General features: G+C 49.5%; 1 protein-coding gene across 7 annotated transcripts in view; it reads left to right on the top strand.

Annotated features, from left to right (window-relative positions):
• The window catches only part of LOC127040445 (zinc finger protein 385C-like), a 153,301-nt gene that overhangs the window by 102,237 nt on the left and 24,577 nt on the right, over window positions 1-26,487 (top strand). For 5 of the 7 annotated variants that reach the window (XM_050934608.1, XM_050934607.1, XM_050934609.1 and 2 more), the window contains 2 exons: window positions 12,565-12,707; window positions 25,725-25,835. In XM_050934608.1, the coding sequence (XP_050790565.1) occupies window positions 12,565-12,707; window positions 25,725-25,835 (254 nt within the window). Of the gene's footprint in view, window positions 1-2,267; window positions 5,184-12,564; window positions 12,708-25,724; window positions 25,836-26,487 lie in introns of those variants that run through there. The other 2 variants (XM_050934604.1, XM_050934605.1) reach the window with 1 other exon arrangement.

Here is a 26,487-nt window from a genome sequence, read left to right as displayed (position 1 = left end):
TTTACTATTTGGGAAACTGAGGCACGGGCAAGTTACTGCAACTGCACAAGGCCACTTAGCTTTCAGGGCCTGCAAAAAGGCCTGGGCTTATTTGGTGCATAGGTCTTGTTTGCTGGCCTCTTGCAAATGGGTGGATTCCTCCTTGGGGAATAGTGGCAGAGCTGGGACAAGAACCTATGAGTTGCTTGGGGTCACCCATTGGCTCAGTCCATTAAGCCATGTGGCCTCTTGGTCCTCACTAAACCTTCACATCAAACCACTTGTAACTGGCGATCCTCCTTTGGTGCTCCCTTGGTGTGGAGGCTTAAGACAAGTTTCTCTATATTAAAAATAGATGCAGCGTCTTGTTCGTGTCGACAGCTAATTAGGCAAGGTGGGCATTCCTAGGAGCCAGTAGACAGTGGTAGAGTCCATCAAAGACTGGCCTTTGTTAATGAGCAGGGAGTTTTGCATTCCTTCTGGCACTCACAGGCTTTTCATGTATATGGGGAGCCAATGGGCTTTAGAAGGAAGTGCAAAAAAGTCCATTTTTTAAACCGGAAGCATTTTTTTCCTCCCTCCTGTTTGAATGTGCCAGATTTCACAGCAAATTAATGATGAATATTTTAATGATAAAAGCTCAAGAGATCAATTAGCACCAGAGCACTGAGGGGGGTGGGGTGCCCTTTTTTTACCCTAACCTGGGTGATCAGGAAGATCGAGTTGAAGGCGAAGAGTTCAGAGAGGATTTTCTTAATTTTACAAATGTTTCATGCCTGTTAAAATCAAATTAATTTGTAGCGAATCTTGGCTGTTTGCCAGTCATTTAGCTAAATAAAGAACCCTATTTTACTGCAGCTAGACTAACCCACTAATTAGATTCCTCAGCCTCTAATGGTACTTGCAGCATTCAAATCAGTGGTATTTTAATGAAAAGGGCCAAATGGAATTAAGGAGAAAAAGACACCATGAAGTTTTATGACTTCTTCAGTGTGTGATTTGTTTTTAAAGCATGGGAGTAATTGATGAAATTATAACAAAATAAAAAAGCAGGTCTTAGGTGTTCTAATTATGCTCTAATGAGGATGAGATTCAGGAGTCCCTATGAAGGTGGGGAGGGGAGAATCAGGAGTGCATTCCTATTTGGGATCCCACCTAAGCAGGTGCTAATGTTAAGTATGTGCTTAGGGCTGATTGAAATCAATGGGACTTAAGCAGGAGCCTAAAGTAAAGTATCTGCGTAAGTGCTCTCCTGCATCGGCGTGTTAGCGTGAGTTCTCAATACCGTTTTATCAAAACAAGTAGCAAATTCCCTTATTTAAAAAAAGGAAAAACAATTGGGACAGAGCCTTCAGCTTCCTGTATGTTTGTTCAGCACCAAGCACAGCGTGGCCCCGCCTAGCTGAATCCTCTGGGCACGCTCACAATATAGAGATGACTGGCTAACACTGCCGAGTTTTACAATAATAGTGCGACATCACTGCCGTGGGTCTTGGGTCTGATTTCCCTCTCTGACGCTGGTGTGAGAGGAGACCAAGGCCTGAAGAGATAGTAGAGAAGGATACTGTCACTTTTATTTTTTTTAAATAAAGGTTGCCTGGATGATTGTCACTGTAGTTTCCATGTGAAAGATTCTGCTCTGTCACCCCAGTGTAAATCCGAAGGGAGTCCTGCGGAGTTACTTCAAATGTAGGCCCCAGTTCAGGAAAGCTCATCTCTTCAGGGAGGGAGTTTCAGCACGTGCTTCTCTTTGCGCATGTGTTTCAGAGTAAAATTTTCAAATGCGCCCACGTCTCGCTGTCTTCCATTGACTTCTAAGTGACCTAGGAACCAAAAGGTGCCATTCTGAACGCACCAAGTCCCATTTCCAAAAGTGATTTAGGCTTAGGAGCCTAAGTCTCATTGGAAGTCATCACTTAAGCCACAATTTTAAAGCAATTTAGGCACCTAACTCCCTTTAAACATCGGGATATTGGAGCAATATTTTTTTAAAAGTGCCCAAGTACCATTGATTTTCATTGACTCCTAAGTCACTTTTGAAAATGGGATTTAGGCTAAGTCATTTGGGTACATTTGAAAATTTGACCCTAAGTCTCATGGAAAGTCAATGGGACTTGTGAAGCCTGTGTCAAAATACTTTCCTGAGTCAGGACTGTACACCGGGTTAAGTGAGGTCAGAATCAGGACGCCTTGCAGCTTTTAGGGATATTTTTAAGCATGCTTCAAAATTCATTTTAATTTCTTTTTCCCCCCTGCCCACCCTGATGCTGCTTCGTTAACTGGCTCAGGCAGCGATCGTCAAAGTCCTTCACAACGAGGACAGGCACAAGATGAAAGCCTCGCCATTCGTTGGGCTGGTGGTGGATGAGACGGTCGACGTTCTGGAGCACAGGAACCTGGTCATGTTTACAACCACCGTCTCCCCGTGCGACGGGCAGACCTCCATCACATTCCTGGGCAGCTTTGAGCTGCCAGCTGGGGAGGCCTACACTGTGGCGGACAAAGCGGTCGAGGTGATGCACTCTTTTGGCGTTCCCACCATGAAGATCACGTGGCTCAGCTCTGACAGCTCTTCCCTGATGGCCGATAGGCTGAATGGGGTGGGGACCAAGCTGAAGTCTGTCTGTCCTCTTCTCACTGAAATGCACTGCGTGTCCCACAGGAGCTCCCTGCTGCCAGCTGAGAGTGTTGTTCATATTGAGTATGTCCGGAAATATGAGACCACGGTGGATGCCGTCTACCGACTCTACTCCAACTTCAAAGGGGAGAGCAACAGCCTCCAGGAGCTGCAGAGTGTTCTGGATCTATGTGAGATAGACTTGGAGGGCCCCAAGACCATCCATTGGACTTCCATCTTCCCAGCTGTGGAGGCAATTGACTCCTCATGGCCTACCTTGGTGCTTCTGCTGGAGAGTGAGTCGGAGAGGTCCCCTGTGGCATTTGGCCTCTGCGAAGAGCTCAAGAAGTTCCAGTTTGTGGCTTTCACAAAGATCCTCCTGGATGTCCTCCCCATCTTCCAGAAGCTGAGTCGGTTCTTCCAGATTGAGGATTTCGATCTCTCCATCCTGAAACCCATTGTCTCTGCCACCGCCACCACCCTGCAGGCCCAGAAGACCACGAGCGGCCAGAACTTCCAGGAGTTCCTCAACGAGATGAATGAGCATCCCCGAGAGGACCGGGAAGACGAGAGCCGTTTCTACTACAAAGGGGTGGAGCTCGCCAGCTGCTCCAAGGTGCACCTGAAGAACTTTGAGCACTTGAAGGAGACCTACCTCGAGAGTGTGCGGGGCAACTTGCTGGATAGGTTCCCTAGCCACATGCTTGAGGCTGTCAACTCCTTCTCCACCATCTTTAACCCCAAGTGCTACCCCCAGTCTTTGGATGATATCGGCAGCTATGGCATCACCGAACTCAACTTCCTCTTGCAGGCTTATTCCCGGGTGGTGGTGAGTGAAAGGGCGCTGAACGATTTCCCCCTTTTCAAACGGATAGTGTTCAGTCTCGGCCAGTTATCCTTCAGGGATCTGTGCGTCAAGCTGGTTTACAGCCATTCCGAAATGCACGAGCTCTTCCCTGACTTTGCTGTCCTGGCTGCCATTGCTCTGGCCTTGCCTCTTGGCTCGGTGCTCTACGAGAAGATCAACCGGGGCCGGGAACTCATGAAACGCAGCCAGTGGCGCTACGCGAATGACTCCGGCCTGTCCAACTTCATGAAGATCGCCATAGACGGGCCCACCATTAACGAGTTTGACTTTGCGTTAGCCATTGAGTATTACGAAAGTCTGAGAGAATCCGATTTCATCATGGCACAGGTTCAATAAGATGAAAAACAAGCCACCTTTTGGGGTGATCAACTGTGAAAATATGAAATATTTTTGACTCCAAGATAACGTTACCCTGCTGATAGGGTGTGAGGCCTTACATTTAAGCAAGAATATCTAAGGGTTGAGTTTTGTTTTGTTCTCATTATTATGATTTTCCCTTTGCTCTGCCACTCTCATCTCTTCCATCAGTTTTGATCAGTCAGCCCCACGAACACGCTCCAGAATCTAGGGCTAAATGTGAAATGTTGCTGGAGTGTTCTATTCAGCGGTCGGAGTTTTCGAGCAAGTCCTATTGTGAAGCAGGACAAGGGAGCTTTTTCTTAAATTCATTTCGGTCCTGCTTTCTCAAAAAAAATTTGATAGAATTGGCTGAAATGTTTAATATCCATTTTTCCTGCTGGTTTTAGCCACACTATTAAATTTCAAATTGTGTTTAGATTCACTTTATCTTTCCTTCAAAAAAAAAATCTCATATCTTGAGCTCAAACATAACGTTGCTTACACACACCATTCCTGGCAGCTTTCTCTTGATGTTCTGTTCTGCAAAAACATATCCAATTTTTTCTCTTTGGAACCTAGAGAATGAACACTGAAGAGACGGCATATCTTTCTAGCTCTGTCACACATCTCCTCGTGCCTAGCAGTGTCTTGTTAAAATTCCTTGCACATAGCACAAAATATTGTTAGTGTTGGAATCAACTCATGATCCTTCCAAATTCAAGTAATTTGGAGAGTGATATTGTAATCACCAAGGAAGTAGTAACTTTTAAATGCATCCTAGTGTATATATGTTTGTGTATATATATAAATTTATATAAATATAGATATATATTAAATAAATATATCTTAACTTTCCTAGTGTTAAAATACAAAGATATCTAAAAGGACTTTTTGTTTTGTTTTTGTTTTGTTTTGTTTTTGCAATGACAGAATAAATTATATACAGGGGTCCAACAAAGTAATAAACAGTGAATTCCTGGTCTTTTCAGAACAGCACATTGCCCCTAACCTTTCTGTTGCAGTCTAAGCCTTCTGCAATCTTACAACCAAAGAAAATGGCCTGTAACATCTACCTTACAGACAAACTTGAGTTTTGTGTCTATTGATTTTTTTTACATTCCCTCACCTTGGAGTGAGTGATCCCGGGACAGTCGAGGGTAAGACGGCTCCTCTATCTCTAGGGGTCAGTACACAGCCGTTTAACCTTTGTCACCATGTCCAGATAGAGTCTGCATTGCATGGCATGTGTCCTCTTTGTTAATTACACAGGCTTATGTTTGTTTTTACCTTCTTACTTGTGGTGTTTTTCTTAGTTTGGGGGAGGGAAGGGGGAGAAGACCCTTATTACTGGTTTTATTTGCAATAAAGTCAAAACATTCGACTAAAGTATCATGTCATTTTAATGCTTGTGCACAGCTGTGCTCGTCTAGCAAAGGGTTTGGGCAAGTTTAGCTGTACTAGGTGGTCAGAAACCCCCCAAGTCTCCAGGTTCCCATGCTGAGCAGCACCGTCCCTGTTACCAGCAGGCAGAGCCAAGCCTCTTGTGCTTTCCCGGCAGCCATCACATTGTCCTCGTTTCATGCACCAGTGCATGTTTTCCCATTAAGGATCCAGAGCCAGTGAAGACAGTGGAGTCTATCCATTAACTTCTACAGCAGATTTTGGATCAGGCCTGAGTTCCCAATGTTAGTAGGTGATGCCTGATGCTTCCCCAGTGTCATTCCTGGGGGTCCAGATCTGAAATTGTCCCTGTGAGCGTCTCTCCTTCACCGTCCTGTGCTTGTTTTCAGTGGGGTGTTTCTCCTCCAGCAGCTCAGGGGCTGTAGTGGAGCACTTTGCATTTGTCTTTGATAAACTTCATCCTGTTTACTTCAGACTATTTCTCCAATTTGTCCAGACCATTTTGAATTTTGACCCTGTCCTCCAAAGCAGTTGCAATCCCTCCCATTGTGGTATCTTCTGCAAACATAATAAGCGTCCTTTCTATGCCAATATCTAAGTCATCGATGAAGATATTGAACAGAGCCGGTCCCAAAACAGACCCCTGCAGAACCCCACTTGTTATAGCTTTCCAGCAGGATTGGGAACTGTTAGTAACTACTCTGAGCACGGTTATCCAGTCAGTTATGCACCCACCTTATAGTAGCCCCATCTAAGTTGAATTTGCCTAGTTTATTGATAAGAATATCATGCAAGACCGAGACTGCTTTCCTAGGCAAGCGTTTGCTCTTCTAAGAGTGTGTGGCCTGGTATTCCATCTGTCACCATCCGTCTCCTCTCACAGTGGGGAGCCTTCAGGGTAGCTCGTGAATACACAAGCTAAAGGAGAGATGGGGCCTTGGTGAACTTTGTTGCATATGGGGAAGTGAGGTTTGTGCTTAACAGATTACAAATCAGGGGCTTGCTTTTCCAGTGGGGCCAAACTCGACAAAAAACCAACTCCATCTGAGTGCTGGAAAGTGGTCGAGGTTCATTGTGTACCCCACTTCCTGGATTCCAGCGAGCCACCTGCTGTGGTGGAACGTGCAGCACCAATTCGTCTCTGTATCTTCTGAAAAGTGACTCTGCAGAAGTGATCTCTCCGGATCAGAATTGTTCAGCTGACAAGGAAAAAAGACCTCTGTTGTGTCCCTAACCTACCACTGGGATCCGACAGTCCATTTGTGTCCTGTGGGAGTCACCATCGTGGCCAGTGAGAAAGATGCAGCTGGCTCAAATTCTTCCTCAGTTGTACCCACACAACCCACTGAGTCCAAATTCTGGTTGCAGAGTCATCACTAAGGGTGATATTTGACCTGCCTGCTCTTTACGTGTGTGACCGAGGATGTGGGTTTTCAGCTGGGAAGGTCACGACCGCCCTGCCCTCCCCCTGTTGTGAAGGGGAAGGAGGTCCCAGCTAGATAGAAGGGGGTGAGGGAGGCACTTCAGGATGGAAAAGGTCAAGAACGACTGTCCTAAGACACGTATCCGACATGCATCCGACGAAGTGGGTATTCACCCACGAAAGCTCGTGCTCCAGTACGTCTGTTAGTCTGTGAAGTGCCACAGGACTCTTCGCTGCTTGTCCTAAGACACAGCGGCTTGAGCCTCAGTTTCCCTTTCTGCCTCACTTGCCTGTTGTGAGGTTCTGCCGGCCGATGTCTGGCAGCTGACAAAGCCTGGGCAATTATTCCCATGTTTACAGCTGTGCTTGCTCCCATTTTTCCAACCCCGGCAGTTTTTCCGCTCCAGTGGGCGTCCCTTCACCTCCCTATCTTAGATGGGGGGGGAAAACATTGTGACAGGTTTTATTGTCACTTTTCGTAACCTTTCGGAGGCCAAGCCGGGGCGGCACAGAGTGGAAGCTGTGAGGCAAGCTGTCTAGCTGGATCATCAGCCCAGGTCTTTCTATGCGGCTCCAGGTTACAGACACGTGGTGACACAGGAGAGAGACAATTCGTCTTGCAATCTGCTTGGACTTCTAAGCGCTGGGTACAGAAACAAGCGGCTTCCACCCTTAGAAATAGGCTTGATTGGACAGTCACAATCCCTGGGTTACACCAAACAGTGACAGTGGTTCTGGGTAACTCTCACTCCCGAACCCTTCGCTCTCTAGTCATGCACGCTGCATCGGGTATGACAAATGTCATTTCGAGGGTACGTTATCTGCAAATGAATCAGAGTGGTTTGTTGCCATCTCAGTCAGTCTTTTTCGCCCTCTGCATTTATACCTCACTTATCACCACAGTACAGTATCTGAATGCCTCTAATAATATTATGCCCACCGGGCAGTGGGGGAAACTGAGGATCAGAGAGGTGACATGACTTACCCAGGACACAGAGCAAGTCAGTGGCAGAGCAGGTAGAAGAACTCAAGAGTCCTGGCTCACACCTCTGGGCTCTAACCACTGGATAACACTGCTCTGTGCAGCATGAGTAATATGGCCTGTTGATCACCTGACAGACTCGAGGGGAGAGACACAGAATCTTGTGTGGAAGACGCTGCACTGGGACTGGGGAGGAAGTCTGGAGTCTGTTCCTAGCTCTGCCACAGACTTGCTGTGTGATCTTGAACAAGTCACTTAACTCTCTGTGGCTCAATTCCCACCTCTGCAAAATGGCGAGAAGGATATTGATATTCAGCCTTTCTCCCACTGTTTGTCTGCCCGGGATAGATAGAAGGTGAGCCCTTCAAGGAAGGGACACTCTCCCATGTGTTTGTACCATACCCAGCACAAAGAGGCCTTGATCTTGGGTAGGTCTATTGTACTAAAGGTACCAGTCTCTCTGAGGGAAGCGAGAACCAAGTCCTCGATTCCACCAAGCACTGAAGCACAAGCTTGAAGTTAAGCACAAACGTAAGTATTGGCCGTTGTTCTTGCTTGGAGACCAAACGTGCTTGTTACTATGGGTTTTCCCAGGGAGTTCTTTTCTGAGACTAGTCCCCACCAAACCACGTGGCTCTCTGTAGCTTAGTTACAAGCGCTCTTCTTGTGGTAATAGCGATGCTCTCAGCCCCACACATCTGGGGCGCCACGTTTCACCAGCGCAGCAATGCCATCGTGTTTGCTGAGCCGCAGTCGCCGATTAGTCCGTTAACCGTCCACAGAGGCGGAGACGATTCACCGGCATCTTTCCTCACCACGTGAACATTCTTTAAAAACAACAAAAGAGAAATTTTTTTTTAAGTTTATGGACAAAGATGGGCAGATGCCCTCACAGTCCTGTCCTGAATCCAGTCACTCCGATGCTGCTTTCCGGCCTAGTGTTACAATCGCATGTAAAAGGGTGAGACGCAGGGGCCTCCCTAGGGGGCACCGATCCCGCCGGATGCTGTGCCACGCCTGCTCAGAGGATGCGATGCAGAAATACCGTTTCACGCCCCAGAAAGTTAATTATCTGCTGTTCACCCATTTTTTGCTGGGTTTTGCCTTTTTTTTTAATCTTCTTTCCATTTATTTATTTTTTTGTTTGTTTATTTTTAAACAGTTTCCCAGATTTCCCTCCTGGGTGACTTTGGAATTAATTCGATCAATGCACGCCTGATGAAGCAAACAGTAATTTTTACCCTGGAGTTAGAACTGGCTCAGGGATAGCTCCTATAAAGAGAAAGAAATGAGTATGTGCATTCTCCCAGAAAGAGGTCACTGTTGCCTGGAGGGCCAGTGTGTCATGCTTTTTATTCTGAAATTCAACAATCTTGCGAACTTGGAATTTCAGATTTTCGTCTTGGCTCCCCGATCTGCCAGGCTGATGCCAGTGAAGAATCTGAAATACATAGAAAGAACGGCCGGCGTCTGACGAAGGCCCTGATTTGTCAGAACAATTAGGCACGCGCTTAAGCGCATCTATGAATGGGCATGGAATGCTGGAGTGGAGTCTTCGGGTCCAAAGTGACCCTGAAGGGGGAGTATGAAAGACACAAGTGAAATCCTGGCCCGGCTGAAGTCAATGGGAGTCATTGGGGCCAGGATCTCACCAATGAGATTTAAATGCCTCACTCACTTGTGCCTTTGAGGAATGGCCCCCTCTCTTGCTGCCTTCACGGTAATAATGAAGAGGCAGTGGGTAGAGATGGGGGTTCTGTTCCCAGCTCGTGTGCTCGCCTGCTGGAGAACCCTGGGGGAAGCATTTCATGTCTTTGTGCCTCTGTTTTTCCCAGCTGTAAAATGGGGCTAGAGTTACTGCCCTCCTCTGGGGCGACCAGAGCTGAACGCAGTGTTCAAAACCCACCTCCTTTCTCTGGAAGCACCTGACTTTTTGCAAGCAAAGCTGCAAAGACAAGACCTCATCCAGACCCCACCGTTAAGCTTCTGATGAGCTTCCATGCTGTCAGTCATAGTTCTGCTCTTATGCAAATACAGCAGCCATCCCAGGTTAGTTGTGTGGCTCTGTTAACAGCATGTTTGTGATTTTGGAGATTCATTTAAAGCCGCTGGGATCTCTGTAGAACAGAAATGTGTCTTGTTATGGCGGAATATGTCTCTGAACTCTCTCAGCGTCTTTGTGTGATTTAAAGCCGGCTGTCAGCTCCCGTCTCTTCTGTAGTTACCGGGGCGCGGCCCAGGGAATATGCAGCCAGCGTGATGCGCTGTATCTCAGCGAGCACGCAGGGCAGGACTGTGCTCGTAATGTTTTCACGTCTGCAGTGAACGGTGGGGTTTATGACCACAATAAATTTTGCGCTCCACGGTAACGAACCGGCACACCTTTATCAGCTGAAGGGTTTTAAAAGTTCTAGTCCAAGAAGCATTGGAGACAGGAGGCCTCACATAAACTAAAACTTAGGGGAGAGGTTGACATTGCGCTTTCCTGCAGAGAGGGCCAGGCGTAGATCAAGGGCACTTCTTACTTGATAAGCAAGATGGGCATATAGGAATGGCCATAGCAGAACAGGTCCATGGTCCATTCAGTTCAGCCCCTTGTCTCTGACAGTGGCCAGCACCAGCTGGGGAGAGGAAGATGCAAGGTCCCTCGCTGGGCTGTTATGGAGTGACCTACCCAAAAGGGGAAATTCCTTCCTAATCCCCACCCAGGGGTTGAATGGGGGAGAGTGACAGTGTTCGTCCAAGCTCTTCCCAAAGAGCCAGCACTCCCAGGAGCCTGTACAGATGTTCAGGATAGGGCTGAGTTGGGCATCTTGGGCGCTGCTCAGCTTGAAGGCTGGTGCCCTCCCCTGCCGTGTCAAGACTGGCCGTGCAGTCTCGGGGGGCTCCCATGCAGCCCCTCTGCAGCGGCTCTTCCAGCCGATAGCCTGGAACGGAGACCTCAGCCCCTCCACCGAGGGTCCCTGGACCCACATGAATGTGGCTCTGCCAGCCTCCTTCCCTCCCACACTGGACCATGTGGGACCAGAGCAGGGCCCTTTTCCACAGTGCAAAGGGCTCCCCATGCAGCCCCATAGGAGGGGGGTGTACGTGGGGCGGGGTGCCTTGGCTCTATGCCTTGCGGGTACCACTTTGCCCAAGGGAGGCACTCCCCAGTGCTGAGCCTGGAGGGGGCCCCCAGTGTGTTTAGGAGAGTGAAGTTCCTAGGTTGCTGTGACTGAGCCCTGCCCGCCTCACTCCTTGGCATCAGGGAGCCTGATCCTGGCTGGTGCTGCGGCCCCTCTATGCTGCCAGAGCAGCTCAGGTGTTTGAAGGGACCTTGCAATGGGGGGGAGGGAATCATGTCTGCACGGGGAGCTCCCCTGGTGACATCAGGGCTGTACCTGCCCTGCTTCCCGCTGCTGGCCTAGGGCGCAGCTCAGGGGCGTGGCAGGAGGGAACTGTGCAATGGCTGTTGTCAGGCCTCTGGGGGAGCAGAGCGATGTTAGAGCAGCCCTGACGCTGCTTTGACTTGCAGCAGCCAGGGCAGAGGGGGGAAGACGCCATCTCAGCCCTCCGCCCTGCATTGTCCGTTCCCCCAGCACAGCAGCCATGGCACAGAGGATCGGGCCCAGCGGATCTGTTCCATCAGTTGTCCATAAATCCTGGGGTCGGTTTCCTTAGCTCATCTGCTCAGAGTTTGGAAATCCGGGCGCCTTCAAGTCTTCACACCCCTTCCCTGTTCGTGCTCAGACCCAGGTGCTCTCTGAGCTGAGGAATAATTGGAATTACCAGCCCTGTTCCTGGTGTGTTGATAGCAAAGCCTCCCGCCAGGGTGGCATGGCGAGGTCCTGTGCACTGGGCCTTAAGCCGCACGCAGAACCTCAGCCTTAGAGCTGCTGGAAAGGAATGAAAGTAGGGGGCAAAGCAAAGGGAGGAAAAGCAGGTTTGACGAGTGAGGGGCAGTGACTTTGATTTTGATGCCATGTGATACTCGTCTTTCAGCTCAGATCTGGTTATTCAAATCCCGTTTCTACTCAGGTTCCAGAAGAGCCTCTGGCTGCTTGGAACCAATTCGGTTTTCCCCAGTTCCTACGAGATTTTTTAACTTTACTTTGGACTATTTTTAGATCATGCCCTGGCGCTCACCGTTAATCTGCGGGGGAAGGCGTGCGGCAGCCTGAGAAGCTGGTTCGTGGCATTCGGGATGTGGCTGTTTCTGTTATAGATGCTAATAACCCATTGTGGGGAGCAGTGAGGGAGGTTGGGGAGAGGCAGCAGGAGAACCAGCAGCTGCATTTCTAATCCTAGCCAGTGGCAGCGGCGAACTGAGGCTGTTCCTAGTTCCTAAAGCTCAGATGAGGCTTTCAAAACCCACTGGAACTCAAACTCCTTTGACAATCTTAGCACAATGGCCGAGCCAGGAGACATGTACCTCCCTCCTTCCCTGTGACTAGCTAGTCTAGCTACTGCCTCTGCATCCACATTGCTTTTATTGCCATGTTGTGTCTATAGTTTTGCTTGTCCATGTGCTCGGAGCTGTATAAGACTCAAAAAAAATCCAGGTCCCCACCCCAAGCAGCCTACAGTCAGAGGCCCCAGTCCTGCATCAGGATCTGTGAGAGCACTCCCCTGTGGCTACCCAGAATCCCCTTGGAGGGGAAGAGGCACCTGTATTTCTCAGTGAGCATTGTCAGGGTTATTAGAGACAGTTGGGAAAACTGGGATTTTAACATGAGACATTTAAAACAAAAAGCTGGTGGTCTGAAATCTTTACGTTTCCCTGTGGGACATTTTGAACCAATTCAAGGCAAAAAAATTCCCTTCTCATGTCAATATTGTGTAATTTCAGTTATTTGAAACCAAAAAGCCAAAACACCATTTTAATTCAAAATTTCAGAGTTGACATTTGCCCTTTTCCGGGTGATTTAATTAAGAAAAATCTCAGCGTTGTGTCTCCTTCCCTCTCTGTGTAGGTCCGTCTGGGCACAGCAGCCCCCTCCTAGCATCGCTGTCTATTCCTGGGCGACCCCTACACCCGCCACTGGACATCAAGCACTTCCTGACCTTTAGACTCAATGGGACGTCTCCACTCAACCTGTTCCCCAACTTCAACACGGTGAGTTATTACAAGGCTCAAAGAACTTTCAGGCTGGAAGGGGTGAGATCCGTGTGTTCATGTATGAAATGCAGCAGCACCAGGGTACAGGGAGGGGGATGCCAGCAAGGACAGTCAACCCGTCACTGCTCACAGTGTAACCCCATCAAGTGATTCCCATGTTCAGGGAGTGGGGGAGGAATACTCCAAAACTGAGGATGTGATGAAAAGCAGCACGTTAGCCAGGGAGCAGCTGGTGGGCTGGGAATAACTGTTGGTTGGGCCCGTGATACCAGTCGCTCTAGGCGAGCACAGGTGGACTCAGGGCATGGATCCTGGGGATCTGGCTTTGGAGGGAGCTGGGCTCGCTTCCCAGCAGGGTTTGGCCTCTGGGTACCCGCTGTTTTCAGAAGCACTAAACTCCCGTGGTTTGGCCCAGATTGCAGTTCAGCAGCTCCTGCCAAGAGCAATGGGAGCTTGTGAAAACCTGACCCCGTATGAATACACACTCGGCTGAATCAGACACCTGGGTGGCCAGACTGAAGGTGCCTTTTGCCTGTAACCATGGCTGGCAAAGTTCAGTGCCAGATGGTATTGAATGGGTCGCAGGAAGGGCAAGAGGCAGCATGGCTCGTTCAAGGTCACAGAGCAGAGTAATGGCGGAGCAGGGGACAGAACCCAGATCTCCTGCGCCCCAAGGCAGGGCCCTACCCACTGACCCAGACTGCCTTGTTCTTATTAGTCCCATTGTCCTGTAAATTTCTTCTCCCTTATTGTTCTATTAGCTGCCAATCACAGGTTCACCACTCTCCGCACCCGCCCAGCTAATTTCCTGCTTTGCTAAAGGGGTCTTCTGAGCCATAAACTGCCCACGCGAATTAGTGCACGTGTCACTCTTAACCTGAAGGGAAGCGCATTTGAGAGCACTCCGTCGGTCTATTGCTGCAGAAGGAGGAGGGCTCTGAAACTGACCACGGAGAGACACATTCTTTTTTTAAACGGGTGCATCTGAGATCAATCCCACAAGGCTCCATTCATCACTATTATAAACAGACATTTAAAAAATGCTTCATTTCGACCAAGATCAATTGGGTTTTGCTCCCAGAATCAATGGCAATAAAATAGCTTTGGAGGGGAGTTTTATGAGATTAAACACAGAAAAGAGCATCTAAGGGTACAAGGAATCCGTCAGCTGCCACCTCTCCAGGTTTTGTCGTCAGTCCTGCTTTGCTTATTGCAGAATGTCTCTTGTTAGTTTACTACGGTCAAAGTCAATCTGCAGGCGAGCCCAGGCCTCGGGTATGTGATACTTGTATAATAACGTCTCAGGCTTCTAATCTCCTCCTCCTTTGCCCCCTTAACCATTCGGGAATTTCAGGGGCCTCTTCTTGTAGCTGGTTACAAAACATTTCCATTTAAACCTTTTTTCCATTGGAAAATGGCTTTTTCAACTAAATGGAGATTTTAACATCTCCCCCCCCCCCCAAAAAAAAAGTTAGTTTTAAATTTTTGGATTTCATATGAAAATTTTCAATTACAATGTTTTTGTCAAAAAACGTGTTTGTTTTTTTTCGTTAAAACTTTTCATGGGCGGGGAGGGGAATAATTTGCCAACCAGCTGTAAGGAAGAATCTGTGCTGGTATTTGCAGTGGTGGCGCAAGGGATTCCATGGGGATGCACCATGTGAATGGACGCCCAAAAGGAAACAGAGTGTGTGGGTCGATTGTGCTTGGAGGACAGCGCGTGATCAAGCCGATTCCAATTTTGCATCCTCCATTGGGGACTCTGTCCTGACTTGCTGGGAGACGAACTTGACCTAATAGGTCTGTTACGTCTCTGACTTGCTGGAATAATAGACCTTAGAAATACAAAGACCTGGTGAATCACCTCTTTGAAGAGGAAAGGTTGTGGTCTAATGGGCTGAGTACAGAGGCAGAAAACCTGAGATCTGTTCCAGATTCGGCCCCTGGCTTGCAGGGTGAATGTGGGCAAGTCAGTTAGACCAAACTTTGCAGAGATGTCGGTTGAAACAGGAATGACTGCAGGGCTGTGCTATGCAGGAGGTCAGACTAGACCATCGCACTGGTTCCTTCGGGCTGTGTAACCTATTAAAGTTACTCACTGAAATCTTCACTTCCCTGGGAGCCCTGGGCGCTCGGCACAGAGGAAAATGAAGCTGCTCTCATGTGGCTACTTAGGTACCTAAATACATCACTTCAGGCCTCTGAGTTTGACAACATGGGGGGATTCTGAACCTCGCTGTGCCTCATTCCCGCTCTCCTAGGCAGAGAGGGCGACACTGACCTTCGGTTTGTAAATTACTTTGCGGTCCAGGGATGACACACGCTGTGGAAGTGCACGTGATTATTGCTGCTTATTTAGGGGAAGATTTTCAAAGACGTTAGGGGGAGGTAAGCTCCCAACTCCCACTGACTTTGGGATTCAAGCCTTAAACTCCCATGGGACCCTTTAAAATCCCCGCTTTAGCCCCTCTCTAGGCCTCAAGTGCAGGGATACAGTAGAAGATGGTTTTGCCGATGCTGTTAACGGCCATTTTTGCCCATGTTCCTTTTTTTAGCAATTGGAGCCAGCAGCTGAACTGACCCAGTCTGTTCCTTATGCTCCTTGGCTGGCCCTCCCGCCTCCCCTGTAGCATGTGTCCTGTTGTCATGTTGTTTGTTTGTTTTTTTTAAATGAAGCTTTTGAAAATTCCTTTCCCGTGTTTGCTGGAAACCCCATCCTCGCCTGCAACATGAGCCAGTGACATTCCATTGACCTCTTTGGTGGGCTCACCTCGGCAAGGTCCCTTCACTCAGCAGAGACAATTGCTCCACACCGGGCTGAGATAGGATCACACTAAGCAATTTGCCATGCGTGTGCGTATTTGTGCAGGGCATAAGTAGCTATAAGTGCAATGGGAACCTGTGATAAAGCTGTCTGTGCTCATTGGAAATCTTACATCTCTAGGGGACCCGTTCAAATCCAACCCTGGCTGGGAGTTTGTGAAAGTCGTTCCCACCTGCCGTGTGGCTGATGGGGCCAGAGTGACTCAGCTGCCCATGCCCCTTGGAGAGAGTGGCTCCGAGGCAGGGATAAGGACTTGGAGGGCAGCCTGGAGGAGGCACGCCCTCTCTCTACCTGCTTTGTCCCTCCTCTGGGCAAAGAGGAATCCAGGCTGCAGGGGCGTCCGCCCATCCCCAGACCCAGCACCGCACTCGCTGCAGAACAGAATGGTGGAAAATCTTCTGCACCATCTAGCAGGACAAAATACGGATTCCTATAATTAACCTGGAGAAAATTGTTCCAGAGAGGAGAGAGCCGCTGGAGCAGGCCTATGCAGAGTGCAGCAGAAATGGCATCCGGGTTCCCAGCTGTCCAGCTCAGCAAGGCTGAGCCTTCAGCTTGTCGGATTTCAGGTGATTTTCAGCTGCTTTTTGGGTCAAGGTCACGCCGGTGCAGAGGCTCAGCGCAGGGCCTACGGGATCCTCAGGGCTGGATCCTTCAAGGTGCGGCACATTCTGGCCTCGATTCAGCAAAACTCTTAAGCATATTCTGAGCTTGGAGCAGTCAGGGCCACGGCGGGTGCCCAGCACCTCGCAGACTCCAGCCCTTATGTGGTGCATCAGCCTAGTGCTGGCGCAGCGCCTGGGATGACTTTCACCCTCCTGCGGTTACTGCTTGGCCAGACCAGACATGCCCGCTGCAGGGCGCATGGACCCCTATTGAGTAATATGAGGAGGGCTGCTCCTCTGGGCCTGACCGAAGGTGCTTCCGTGGCATTTGTCCAATGGGATAGTCCTTGGGCCTGGCAGGGGGGATCCTTGTTACACCCTCTTGGGCTGCCCTGAAACAGCCCCGCTCCCTCTGTGCATAGCGGGAGTTGAGGAAGCTAGTGGAGCGACAGGACCTGTTTGGAAACGGTCCGGCTTCCTGGAGCAGCTGAGACGTCCCGGCTGCAGAGCAGAGGCTGAAGAAGTCCTCAAGCTGGAATTGCAGGAGTTGAGGCAAGGCCTAGTTGCAGCAGGAATAAAGAGGAATTTGGCCACCCAGAAGAAGTGAGGGATGACTCACCGACCAAGGGTCGGGGGCAGAAAGTTCAGAGGCCCCATCTAGGCAGGCGGCTTTACAGAGGATGACAGCAAAGGCCTTTTCTTGGAGGGCTGCTGGACTCCAGCCTCCATTTAATGCTTCCTTGCACCAGGGGAAGTCAGGCTGGTGTTTCCTTATCTCCTTTCCCATCTAATCTGCCATGGCGACAGCTCAGCGAGTCCATCTGGCAGCTGAGCCTCAAGTGTACGCTAAGGGAAGAAAGAAAAGCTGGTCGTGCTTTAAATTTCAGATCTCCAGCTACCCTGGGTCGTATTCAGAGCTGGTGCAAGGAGAGAGCAACTCCACTTCAGTCAGTGAACTTGCACCTTCTGACCCCAAGCCCATGTGCTGGCCCTGCTCCTGCCCCGTCCTGTGAAATGTTCTGTAATAGTCACCCCCACTGGAACAGCGTCGAGGGAGAGTCGCTTGTTACTGCAGAGCTGAATCCTTTGTATGCTGGGCAGGTCACAAGACTCTCATGAACCCAGCAGATGTTCTACTCTGGAGCAAAGCGAATCCTCCCGAGCTGTGCGCTCTTGCCCCATAGACAGCGACTCGTGTTCGGGAGGGGACGCTCTGGCTCTGGCTGCGCCTGCGTTGAGTTCCCCAAGATCTAACAGTGTCTTGCAAAACCACAGTCCAAACTGACGCTGTCCCTCTGAATTGCCATTTCTGACCTCGGTGGCTGGCAGGAAGTTCAACGAGGAGATCTCTATTTATATCAGGAGGAACATCCCGGGATAAACTGAGTAATTTGAGTCAATAGGAACTGACTATAAAGCAGAGACATTTGCTCTCTGAATGCACCGTACCCAGAATCACCTCTCTGCTTTCATGTGAGTTCTCTCCGGAGATGGGGACAGAAGGCTCCTGATGCATTCCAATTAATTCTGCTGGAATATGTAAATGAAAATCGCATCAGACCAGACACTCCTGAGCCCTGGGAATTGGTACGTATGCTCTCAATGCAGAGATTCTTCAGCAGAGCTGTATTTAGCATAGGCCAGGACAAGTACATTATGGCACATTTTACTTTGCCAAAGGAGTTCTTGATGCCAGAGGGAATAGACTGTAGGGGGTACAATCCAGCACTGGGAGGATACTAGCCAGGGTTATGTCAGGGCTTTTCCAGTCCAATGTCTGTGACTGCAAAAGTTGGAAGAAAGTTACTGGAATACTTTTTTTAAGTAGAAGCACAAGAATACTCAGGTGGCATCAAACTGTCGAAACCATTCAGCGTCACCCACCGAAAGGAGTTGTTTTGTGCTTCTAGCAAAGTTCTGTGTGTGCTAAAAACACACTGTTCTCTGCAGATCTGCTTGATGGAACAAAGAGATGCAGAGACAGAGTGTCATTCGATATCTGCAGTGCAAGCGGGTGACTAGCCTGTACAGGCTCCACAGAACAGCTATGCACTGCATGGCCCACTTCCGAACGCCTTTTCAAAACTCGACGTTAGAGTTGACTTTTGAATACAAGAAATGGTGAGGGTGAAACAGCTGTGAAACCCTCAGCATCTGCAACTGCAATAATTCTTGGCTTTAGAATGGAGAGTTGTTCTTGAGGTTTGTTCCTCTATGAGGAGGGAAGTCACTTTTCTTCTCTGTACCTCAGTTTCTCCATCTGTAACATGGGGATAATTCTGGCCAGCCTACTTCCCATGAACGAATGAGTGTTTGCGCAGCTAAGTGATAGCGCTAGATGTAAGTTAAGTTTTTATTGTTGTGGAGGACTCTAAAGGGGGAGGATGGCCCAGTGGTTAGGGTGCGAGGCAGAGACTTGGGAGACCTGGGTCCAATTCCCTGGTCTAGTTCCTCTGTACCTCGGTCCCACATCTGGAAAATGAGGATGACTAGCACTGCCCTGCCTCCCGGGAGGCTTGAGGAGGATAAATGCATATAAAAGATTGTGAAATGCTCAGAGCCTCAGTAATAGAGGCCATGTGGCTAGAGTAAGTCAACAGAGGGAAGGGACAGGTGGCATCCCATAGTACCTATGAGACTTACTGCTGCAAACAGCTTCACGTAACCAGAGAGCATGACCTGTGTCCTGGCATTCTGGGAAATCTTTGCATCTCTGCGTCCAAAACAATGAAACGAGTTAGCAAGCGAGGTCAGCTGGGTCTGATCTCACTCAGCGTTGGATGGGATTTGGCAGCGGCTGCGGGAATGGCCGAGGCAGCGGTTTCATGCTGCACTTTCCAAAGCGCATGTCTAGAAACGAGGTCTCTTGAAATGGGATAAAGTTCCCTTGCCCCATGCAGGTTTTGCCGTGAACGGTCCCTTTGGAGTTAGCCAGTTCAGTGCTGCTCCCCGAGCTGGTGCAGGGGCAGAATGGCTGGCTTGCTGCAGTGAGCCCCACATTAGAGATGATGGATCATATGGGTTGTCAGGCACAGACTGACTTCCCTTCACACACCTTCCCTGATTCTGCAGGTGAATGGTGATGGGAGCAGCACCCAGTGAACATACAGCGCTCAGAGGTACTTGCCATCAGGGAGAGGAGAAGAAGCCACCTCTAGGAGCCTCAAACCTAAGAGCTCCGTGTGATGGTGTGTGGCAAAAGAGGTGATGTGATCCTGGGATGCATAACCAGGTGAATCTTGGCTGGGCATAGAGGTTATTTAACCTCTGAGTTCGGCACTGGTGCGACCGCTGCTGGAACCCTGTGTTCAGCTCAGGTGCCCACCATTCAAGAAGGATGTTGATAAATTGGAGAGGGGTCACAGAAGCGCCACAGGAATAAGAAAACAGCGATCAACTCAAAGAGCTAAGTCTATTGATGTGAACAAAGGGAAGAGGTGAGTTGATTGCTGTCTATAAGCACCTATCTGGGGAACAAATAAGTGAAAATGGGCTCATCAGTCTAGCAGAAGAAGGTCTAACAGGATCCAGTGGCTGCGAGTTGACACTAGACAAAGCTGAACATTTGAACAATGAGAGTCACTAACCAGGGGCCGTGGAGGATCCTCCATCACTGACCGTTTTCAAATCAAGAGTAGCTGTTTTTCTGAAAGCTCTGCTCTAGGGATTAGCCTGGGGACGCTCTGGGGCCAGACTAGATGATCCCAGTGATCCCTTCCGGCTTTGCAATCTAGCGATCTATTAATCAAACCATTTAAACTTCTAAATACCCATAGGAGCCTGGATGTCATTGCCACCGTTTTACACATGGGGCAGTCTAAAGCGGAGGGGCTAACAGGTCTGATCTGGAGCAATCCTGAGTAGCCACAGCTGATGTCAGTAGCGTCAGAGGCAGTGGTGGGTGGGTGCTTATCCTCTCTGAAATCTGACTCCCTGCACAGTGTGAGGTGTTTTCAGGCTCCTTTAACCTGGCTGTAAGTAATCCACGCTGGGCTCTTCTACACAAGGGCAGATTTTGCAAGTGACTGGCCTCGAGTCACACAGGGAATCGTTGTCAGAGCTGGGAGTGGAACCCAGGAGTCCTGCCCCAGTAGTGCCTCTGTATAACAGAACTTTACTGGCAGAGTTGTTTATTAGTCGTTTCTCATATGACATAGATCCAGTGAGGCAGAGCGTTACATGGCGGGACGTGTAGGAGACTGTGAGCGCTAAGGAACAGAACGGAAAGCTCAGGTGAATGTCTGTTGTGCAGCCGGTACCCAGAGCTGCCAAGAGCTCTGTGGTTTCCCCAGAGATGTCTGGGAATGTGAAGCAATGACTTTGGGATGTGCCATTCTCCTGTTACTTTCAGAGAACCCAGCCAGTGAGGGCAGGAGATCACATGATGGGTGATGGGAAGACACCAGAAAGGAGCGTGATGATGATGAGGTTGTAGGACAGTGTGATGACCCAACCTGTTGGGAAACGGATCGTCAGTTTCATCGCCTTAAACAAGTAGTTTAAAAATCCGTCTGGGGAGGGGTAACTTCTCTTTAATTGCCCCTTCATGGCTGCAGACTGGGGCTTCGAAGGGTTAGAAAGGCAGCGAGGACCCATCCGCAGAGGCTGAATGAATTCATGACGGACTAGCGCTATTAAAGTGAATATAAACTGAATAAAAATTGATTGGACAGTTAAAATGTCCTCTGGTTTTGATATTAATGGAGGATACTTTATATGAAGAGTCCAAAATGGAAAGTGAAGCTTTCTGAGAGGCTGTAATTTAGCGTTAATTAATAGGCATGTAAACTTCTAGCACATAAGCATCAAGGACCCTTGATCATTAAAATACCAAATTGTCTAGTACCCTTTTCTCTCTGTGGTGTGAAGCCTGCTTCTCATCACAGCCCCCTCAGAAGGTTCAGCATAGTAATAAAGAGCCAATCAGCTCTGCTCTCCCCAGGGGTTGGGGTTTTTCCCTTTGCTATTAATCCATCTGATTAAATAGTTGAACAATCTTTAACAAGTGCCCCTTGAACCTTTCTCTCCGCTGGTCTCAATGAGTGTAGCGCCGTTGGAGTCGATGGAAGAATGCCCATTTAAACCCACTGGGAGTCTGGCCCAAAGCTTTGCCGGGCATCAAAATCTGGTACTTTTATATTAAAAATAATAATCATTTGTCCATCTTCCAGCCTCAAGTCTCCATGTGTCTATCAACCATCGAGGAATTTCCACGGCGTAGCTCTTCTCTGAGGCAGGGCAGTGTCACGATCCCCATTTTACAGCAGGGGAAACTGAGGCACAGACGAGGAAGTGAGTTGCAGCAAATCAGTGGGAGAGCTGGGAATAGAACCCAGGAGTCCTGGTGCCCAGTTTGGAGCATTAACCACAAAACCATCCCTCCTTGCATCCCTGTATGGCAGGACATAGGTGTGATGCCTGCAGCTGGCTGACATTTAGTCATCAAAAGGTTGAGGTGTTCCCCCCCGCCCCCAAAGATGGGATTTTGAACAATTCAAAAATTTTCTTGGCTTGTTCAGAATGCGCCTGTTTTTCATCAGAATGAAACAAAAATATTTTATTTCAATTTTTAAAATTCAGCGTAATGGTTTTCAGTTTTTCCATATTCCTGCTCTTCTAGTGAAAAAAAGGAGTGGAAAGGGGGGAAGAGCGCAGGCATCAAATTTTGGATTACGTTTCGATGGAAAAATGGAATATTTCACCAAAAAACTTTCCCCAGAATTACAATCTTTTGTTTCTTTCTAAATTTTGCACACACAAAAGTAGGTATATTTCAGCCACCTTAGTAGCAACCTCCAGACTATATTCTGAACTGTGTCTTGGTCTGTTCACAGGTTTGGCTCCTATAGTCTCACATGGGCATTTTAAATTGATGGGAGGGAAGAATCTGTTTCCTTCACAGACTCTTAAATATTCCATTTTTCCCAACCAGTGCAGGGCTAGTGGGCCCACTTGTGCACTCGGACACTCACGCTTTTGGATTCAACTCATTTTACTTGAGGCTATGTCTAGATTCAGTCACTTTGGCACTGTCCCTGGGCTGCTGTGGCGCAGATGCTTCCTACAGAAGGGGTTTTTCCATCCATGAAGTTAATCCGCCTCTCCCAAGTACTAGAGAATTCTTTCGCTGACCCCACCACGTTTATGGAAGGGGTCAGGTCGACCTAACTATGGCCCTGAGGGTGCAACGTTTTTCCAGGGCGTGACCAGGTCTTAGTGTCCCATTCCTGGGACTCTCCTAAATGTCTGTGAAATCCTCGGCTGTGATTTGCGGTTATCATGTTGTGTATTATGGTAGCAATTAGAGTCTCCAACGGAGATCAGGGCCCCATGGGTCTGGGTTCCGCACAGCCCCGTCGTGGGAGATTGGCCCTGCCCTCAGGAGCTCTCAGTCCTGCTGGACCAGGCAGTGGAAGGATTATTATATTTTTCTAGTTGAAGAAGTGGGGCCCGGAGAGGTTCTGCGACTTGCCCAGCCAGGATCACACAGGAAGCCAGTGGCAGAGGTGGGAACTCAGATCTCAGGAGTCCCAGTCCAATGCCTCAACCCAAGCCCATCCTGAGTTAATTATGGGCAGTGCTGCCTAGAACCACCAAACCCAAGAAATATCTGCCACCTTCCTGAGCTTCCCACCCATGGCATCTTCTTAGACCTGTAAATTCCACTCCACCTTCCTCCTGGCTTCTCCGGTTCTTGGCTCCCTCCTGAGGTGCTAGACCTGGGGGATGAGCTCCTCAAAGGCAGAACAGCAGTTAAAATGCTGGGCCACTCCAGTAAGGGACCAGCATGGACACAGCACCTTGATGCAGCACTACATGGAGGAGAGAGATTCCTCTTGTTTTTTGCACTGTGTGGGTGCTGCTGTGAGTGCACCGCAGTGTTCGTTGTCAGAGGTGGAGCAGCGTCTTTGTCATCACTAGTGGCGTATGGTTCCCCCATCAGAACCCAAATGCCTCTTCATTTATATTCCAGATAAGTGAGTAAAATTTCATAGCAAACAGGCACTTCATTAATCACTCGATGTTACCATTCTGCTCACTCGTGGAATGGAATTTGGGGTCTTGATAATGGCTCTGTTGTCCAGGCATGTGCCCTGAAGACTGATGCACCTGTCTCTGCGACTAAATAGCTTTGCAGAGAAATACGATCGCCTGAAAACCCAAGGCTCCACTGACAGCAGGACGCAGATAAGATAATCTTCCTATGCCTCCGGGTAGCGAAACAATCCTTGCATTATAGATTATAGCTGCACTCCAACAAAGAGATTATTCTTATTTTCCCCCCTTAATAAATGCGTTTTGTTTAAAACAATTATGGCTTTTCGAATAAGTTTACTGCTCCAGCTGAGGAATAAAATGACGCTGAGCGTCAGGGAGAGACAGACCCACTGGGGCTGCCGTTAGTCTGTGTGCGTCTTCCTCGTCTCACAACCACTGCCCTTTGATGAATCGTCTCACGGAAAGACACAGCCCGTTGCAAATAGCTAGAATTGTTCTAGTTCTGTGCAGTGTAACTGCATGCGCCCTGTGGAATACCAGGGACCACGGGACTCCATGGCCAATAAAAAAATGTTCCCAAATAATTGTGATAATAGTTTGATACAGCATGAAAAATAAATGACTTCTTATATTGCAGGCCCCAGTCGAGATTGGCTGGTGCTAGGCGCTTTCCTTACCTGTAGAGGGCTCCAGTGCCTGCCCCAAAGTACCTACAAGTCAGACAAAGGGGGGAAGAGGAAAGGGTTACTACCCCCACTTTACAGCTGGGGAACTGAAGCACAGAGCAATTGTGAGCTAGCCCACAGGGATTCCCCTCCCTGCATCTGAGTACTTCAGCCTAGATCCCAATGGCAGCAATCTGTCGAAATGCTCCCAGAATTGGCGGCTCGGTGAATACATTAGTTGTGGGCTGGGCAGCTGTCTAGGCGTCAGAGCAGGGAATTTGCAGGGTTCCTTGTTCTGAGCTCCACCCCCATCAGTGGGTCTGCTTCTCATAGCGTGTCACAGCTACACCTCTTTGCGAGAAGAGTGAAGTGTTGTCACTAGGGTGAGATTCGCTGCAGGGCAGAGGGCAAAGCACAAGGTACAGGCACCGTGTAAACCCTGTAGTGCTTAGGTCTTCTGCTGGCCTTGCATGGGGCTGAATTTTACTCACCGATTAACAGCAAACAAAGGGTTAATGGCTGGTGACTCGTTTTTATCGCCTCCGGGTCCAAACACTGAGACCCTATTTCAGTGACTGAGGTTCCAGCTAAGTCATCTGGCAACGCACCTGTTTCATTGGCTGCTGAGGAGAGCAGCTGGGGACCTCAAATAAAAACCGATAATTTGCCATCCATGACATTGACATCTGTGGTGAATGGAGAAGGGATCAGAGAGGAGGGAGAATCTCTGAGAGCTTCCTGGATCTATCCCTGAACAGTTACCCTGGGGAGTAGGTGCCAGGATTCCTGGGTTCTAGTCCTGGCACTGCCACTAATTTGCTATGTGTCCGTAAGGAAAACTCACTCTTGGTGTTTCTGTTTGCCCCCTCTGTAAATGGCGGGTAATGATTCCCAGCTCTCAGGGGGCTTGGGACTTAACGGGCGTTGAGATCTGTGGGTGAAATCATGACAAAGAGGAATTATTTCTTCCTGGTACTGGGGAAGGGGTGGAGTTACTCAATAGCCAGGAGAAAGCAGGAAAGCTCCGGAGGCTGAGGGAGAGGAAATATTGTCACCCCTCCGCTGAGCAAGTGCAGGTCATGGGGCCCTGCAGGTTGGTTTGCAATGGAGAGACACCAGCGATGCAAAGTCTGCACATTTTCTTAGTGTAAGGTGCTTTAGTTACACCGTGTGCCTTAGTCCTTCAGCAGAGGTGGTCACAAACAGCATGCAGGCACAGCCGCGCTCTCTGAAAGCTCGGGCCAACACCAGGGCCTGGATCCCCAAGAGCGAGAATTGGCTTTAGTTGGAGAGACTGAGGCAGGGACCAAAGGCTCCTGCTGCTTGCTACAGCTCCTTGGAAAGAATGAATGGGCATCGTAAAACAAACAATGAGGCAGCATTTCTTCAAAGACTGTACGCGCTGGCAGGCGAAGGAAAAGATCTTGCAGGACTGTGTAACAGCGCCCTCTTGGGGCTCCTGCTGTAACAATATGATAAGAGGTAGGAACATTCGGACTGCCGGGCGGAACCTCCTGGTGTGTTGGACATGGGGGGATGGGGACAAGTCTGGATTCTGCCCGGACAATACCTGGAGGACAGCATGTGCCAGACCTCCCCCGAAGGGGAGCTGAAATGCTCTTTTACCTGCTGAGGCCTGAGTCGAAAGGTCCTTGTTTTCCCTGCTAGAGCGCAGGGGACCTAAGCTAAATCAGAGACAGGAGCTGCATGTTCTAGGTGTTGGCAGGTTCCGTCAGCAGTAGCCGAGGAAGGAAGGGATCCCCAGGACTTTGGCTGGGCAGGGATTCTGCATGTCCCTGTTGCAGCACTGCAGCGTGTGCTGCTCCTGAGCCGAGACTGGGGTGCTTTGCTGACCTGTGTTCGAAGCACAGTATTAAGCACCAAGTAACCATGTGCCCTCCCTCCCTCCCTCCCCTTCCAGATGGATCCCGTGCAGAAGGCCGTGATCAATCACACCTTCGGCGTCCCCTCCCCGCTCAAGAAGAAGCAGTTCATCTCCTGCAACATCTGCCACCTCCGATTCAACTCCGCGGTAAGCTGTGTCTGGAAGGGGTGGGGCGGGCAGTGCCGAGGGAGAGGGGGCTTAGCAGCCGGATCGTCCATCTTGTGCTGGAGACGAGGAAGGAACAGGCTCCTTCCCATAAGCGGACAGTGGGCCAGATCCTCCATTGCCAGCGGCTTACGTGGGGTACAGCCGAGGAGGGGGCTATCCAGAGCCATCGCTGTCCCAGCCCAGGAGCTCTGGCTGCTAGAGAATGCAGCAGCTGTTGATGGCTAAGCACCAACACCAGCTGGGCCCCTTTACACTCACCCTCCCTGCCCCGAGGTGACCACTGCGCTGGGGGCTGCAGGGAGGGTGATTTAGTGGGTTGGTCACTGGACCAGGTCTCCGGGGATCTTGCTGCAGTTCTTGGCCCTGCCACAGAATCCCCATGTGACCTTGGGCAAGTCTCCTCTACCTTGTGCTTCAGTTCCCCGTCCGTGAAATGGGGATAATACACTCTGATCTCCCTGGGAGTGCTGGGGGGACAAAACCCATTAGTGATGGTGAGTGCTCTCCTGAGGTACGACGACGAGTGTCAGCTAAGTATCTAGATAGGTGGGAGCCAGCTCTGCTGCCTCTGTACCTGCAGGGGGTATTTCCAGTCCAGCCTTGCAGAAGGTTTCTGCTTCCTTTGCACCGT

This window comes from Gopherus flavomarginatus, chromosome 25, assembly GCF_025201925.1.
Source record: "Gopherus flavomarginatus isolate rGopFla2 chromosome 25, rGopFla2.mat.asm, whole genome shotgun sequence".
Lineage (NCBI taxonomy): Eukaryota > Metazoa > Chordata > Testudines > Testudinidae > Gopherus > Gopherus flavomarginatus.
This window is presented reverse-complemented; position numbering and strand designations above follow the sequence as displayed.